General features: G+C 33.8%; 1 protein-coding gene across 1 annotated transcript in view; it reads right to left on the reverse strand.

Moving 5' to 3' along the window:
- Positions 1 to 311: 311 nt before the first annotated feature.
- The window catches only part of LOC135205435 (probable G-protein coupled receptor B0563.6), a 5,984-nt gene continuing 1,942 nt past the window's right edge, over positions 312 to 4,353 (reverse strand). The window contains exons 3-7 of the mRNA XM_064236014.1: positions 3,250 to 3,475; positions 2,438 to 2,585; positions 1,610 to 1,755; positions 786 to 908; positions 312 to 606 (exon numbers count right to left, since the gene is read on the reverse strand). Of these exons, the coding sequence (XP_064092084.1) occupies positions 468 to 606; positions 786 to 908; positions 1,610 to 1,755; positions 2,438 to 2,585; positions 3,250 to 3,475 (782 nt within the window). The 3' untranslated portion in view covers positions 312 to 467. The remainder of the gene's footprint in view (positions 607 to 785; positions 909 to 1,609; positions 1,756 to 2,437; positions 2,586 to 3,249; positions 3,476 to 4,353) is intronic.

Below are 4,353 nucleotides of genomic sequence, written 5' to 3' on the forward strand. Positions count from 1 at the left end.
GTAACAGTAAAACGACGAAATGACGGACTGAAACTTGGAAAATAAAAAATTGGAATTTCCTTGAACTTGGATCTAAAAGCTTTGTGGTAACAAAGATATAAAAAAACGTGAAGAATTCGAAAAGTTAAGAGGGCATTGGGGCTATTATAATTACAATATTTTTCTGGTAAAAATATCAGTGTAGATTCTCCAAATAATGTTAACGTTATAGCCGCAGTTCCTGGTATAGATTTTAGTAATAGTTTGTGGTAACAGTAATCCGAAAACAAAGACCTTATTTATTAATTAATTTATTTTACTTGGATTACATTGGCTGTCGTGAGATGATATCGTGTCTCACAATTTCATAGGCCTAGATTTTGAACAATCACTTCTCAGACTCGGGGTTAGACTCACGACGTGAACAGTAAGTGGATTAATACATTCGATTATTGAAGTGAATCCTTTCGGCCGGCGTCAGCACATAATCAGGACATCTGACGCTGTGCTGCTGTGGTAAATGGAGCCGTCTCGTAATTAGGGGCAGCTATCCGGAGGGGAATCTGCGCGGAAGCCATCATGGTTGAAGGCGCCACCCTGCCTAGGCTAGTGTTGTTTCTCGAACACCTAAAACCAGTGAAACAAGACATTAATTATTAGTACTATATTCACAGTTAACAAACTCAAGTGATTTTTTTTTTATAAATCTTCCCACAGTAATCGTATATTTTACACACATTTACATAAGAATGTAGTAAAAATTTAAGGATTAAACACTTGGCAATTCCTTTTTATTATCTTCTTACTTGAGTGAATCAGATAGTATCCTTTGAAGCTCCAGAGCAAACCTCTTGTTAAATGCGCAGTAAAGGAAGAAATTAACTGAGTAATGAAGGCTCATTAATATTGTGACCACCAGTTTGAAAACTCTGAAAGAAAAACATAATTTATTAGTGGATATGGCATACCTCCTGCTCTCTCATTACAGATCTACTTTTCAAAACACCAATGTATATGTGAGTTAAGATTTTATCATTGCAATTATTTTGAATTTATTTACTTGAATATATCAGATGCCTTTTCACATATCGGTAAGATCTGAGGATATAGAATAGCCTATCATGGTTTAGATACGATTTCCAATGAAATCTTTAAAATACAAAATAAAAATCAAATAAAAAAAAAAGTCTCATTTCCAGAAATGCTTTCACATTGGAACTTATGTCTAGAGGAGAAATTAGTTCAGTGCTTACCCATTACAAAAGCCAACAAGTGCAGAAATTACTTTTTTCTTTTAATTTACACACACACACACACACACACACACACACACACACACACACACATATATATATATATATATATATATATATATATATATATACATATATATATATTATGTCATTTGGATGTTTTCTAATATATTTTGGGTACGAATCCACCAAAATCCTTGATATATATATAGATATATATATATATATAATATATATATATATATATATATATAATATATTCAAGGATTTAGGTGGATTCGTACCCAAAATATATTAGAAAACATCCAAATGACATTAAAAAAAATGCAACACTTGTCAAGGCGTATTCCCAACGACTTTTCCGATGGGAACTATACCTGAATGAGCTGGTGTACAGCAAATCAGGACGGCCTAGGAACAACAGAGTGACAGCAGACGAGCGCGATGCGATATGCGTCGGGAATTCGCCCAAGAGAAAGCTGCAGATCATGGCCACCAGCACCCATGTCAGGCGACGCTGGTCCTGAGGGGAATGTTGGAAATGCTAAGAAGTAATAAGAAAGAGATTGGAGGTTGTGCGTGCATTTCTTTGTACGAACCTTATCTACTTTCAATAGTAGTGTACCTGACGCTATATTGTAATGATTCTCTTAATCTCTAAAGAACATTAGCTAGTAAACTGTAATCTTCACAATTGCATGTTAAAGAGATAACAAGCTTAGTCTTGATCACCATCTTTAATGTTTGCATACTTTTAATTGGGGCGAATTTAGTTTGTGGAAATGCATATTCTTGTTGTTTTAGATTAATATGCTTTAGTATATAATTATAAAAGTTTTATAACTGTATCCGTCTTTCTTACTTATACATCAGCAGACAAACAACATTCTTAGAAGACTTCTGCAATGAACGTTATGCTATTTTGGTTATCTTTACGTTACATTCACCTTTTCGGCTCCATTATTTCAGAGGATTCTGAAGTTGGCAATAGCATGAAGTGACATATTCATTATTTTGCCTGCTTAGCTAAAAAGTTATCTTTGGTATCAGTTATTATTAAACAATCGTCTTTCTGTTCATTCAAACTGGAACGATAAAAGAATATCTGTATATGTACAATCGCATGACTGTACAATGTATTACTTTAAACACTTTTTAATAATTTATTGAGAATTTGCGCGAAAATCATAGTCGCTTCAACATACAGCCAATGAAGCCAGCAATCTCGCTGGTATGAAAGGTCCTCTTGGTCGCCACAGGGAATGAAGAAGAAGAAGGTTACCCAACAATAGGCTGACGGCGGGAATCAACCCCAGCAGTGCTAACCTGAACCAGTTGTGTACAGCGTAGTACCTACATAGGGAGGGAAAGGCAGTTGTTTTATATAAGTATGTGAGTTTCTTTAAATAATATAATGCATATTTACTTAGGAAGGTATTTTCCTGTATATTATTAGCTATGAATTTATAAGCAGTTCATATACTAGGCCTATTAGCTAATATATTTGAAACTGTCGGAGATTATACTCAAGTCCAGCACACCAGTAGCTAAGAAGCATAAAGATAAACACTCAAATTTACAATTTCTGCACATAAATTATTCATTTTTTATTTTTAATTTAAAAATTTATGTTCTAATTTTCATTATCTCCTTTTTCATGTTATTGTTATTTTTATTTTCATTTTCACTAAATGAATTAATTTAACTGCATTTTTATTCTGTTGAAAAGTAGTGTATATACATATATGTATATGTATATATATATATATATATATATATATATATATATATAATATATATATATATATGTGTGTGTGTGTGTGTGTGTGTGTGTGTAAAGGTCTTTCAGATTTGTTTGTATTCATTGGTGTTAAAAATAAAATATACAGTTTACATGACATAAACATAGATTTCCTTTGACAGAAAATAACTACAATTAACCCTCATAATTTCCTTTGGTATTTATACATATAATTTTAAATACACGCTGGAAGATCTTCCAAGTACTTTGTACTACCTGGACTGCACGAACTCGCTGTAGACGAGCTCGCCGTCCCTAAGCGTGAATGTCAGGAAATAAGGGATGTTGAAGATCAGGGAAAAGACGACGTTGGCAGCGCAAAGTTTCCTAGCGAACAGTGGAGTGCAGTAGACCCTGAAGCCGAGGGGCGCCTTGATGATGGCCACTCTCTCCGCTGTAACCGCCACCAGCGTCGTGATGGAGACGCTGCTCGAGATGGAACCTTTAGCAGTGAAGAAGTTTAATGAGGGATGGAGATATACGTATATATTAAATACGCAACGTTTGAACATTTTTGGACAAAATTATTGATGAAATAGATTTGTGTTTGATATCAAATTGGTATAAAGTAAAATGTTCCTGGCTCCTAAGCTCCACATCACAATTGCGGGCACATTACACTGTCATGTTAAGCCAGACTTATTTAGCTTAAAACAGTTTTACTTTTAGCTTTCCTCTTTCGTATTGGCAATCTATTGTTGCAGTTGACTGTGAATTACATTATTATTTAAAATTTTAATCGTCTATAGCCTCACTTTCTTTAAGATCTCACCATACTATTTGCTTTAAAGCCCTTGAACATTACTCATTTCTGTAACGACAACCCCAAAAAGTTGACGTGATGATACTAAACTTATTTTTACCGAATATTAACAAATAAATTCTACTTGACTTCTTGAAACCAAGTAAGGACAAAAATATATGTGGTAAAGTGCTGATTCTTTCAGAGGATTTTAATTCGACACCTGGTGAATTTTATTATAAGATTACCGTTACTTGGAGTTAATTTTGAGAAATTAAAAGCAGGTTATTCAACAATACCAGGTACGAAACATATAATATATAGGTGTGTTAAGTGTTTCCGTACTAAATTATTTTTACGCGTTGTGCATACATAATTAACAATTAGATAAAAACACATTTTACGGCCATCGAGAAGCATCGTGCTAGAAATATATAAGTGCCTTCAAATTCAGTGAGCAAAGGTGTCCAAAAACCGTACTGATTACTTGTGAAAGTTGGCTAATTTAGTACTATGTTTGTGTGTGTATGTACGATCATACATGGGTATTACTCTCTCTCTCTCTCTCTCTCTCTCTC

The sequence above is a fragment of the Macrobrachium nipponense genome, chromosome 24 (genome assembly GCF_015104395.2).
Source record: "Macrobrachium nipponense isolate FS-2020 chromosome 24, ASM1510439v2, whole genome shotgun sequence".
Lineage (NCBI taxonomy): Eukaryota > Metazoa > Arthropoda > Malacostraca > Decapoda > Palaemonidae > Macrobrachium > Macrobrachium nipponense.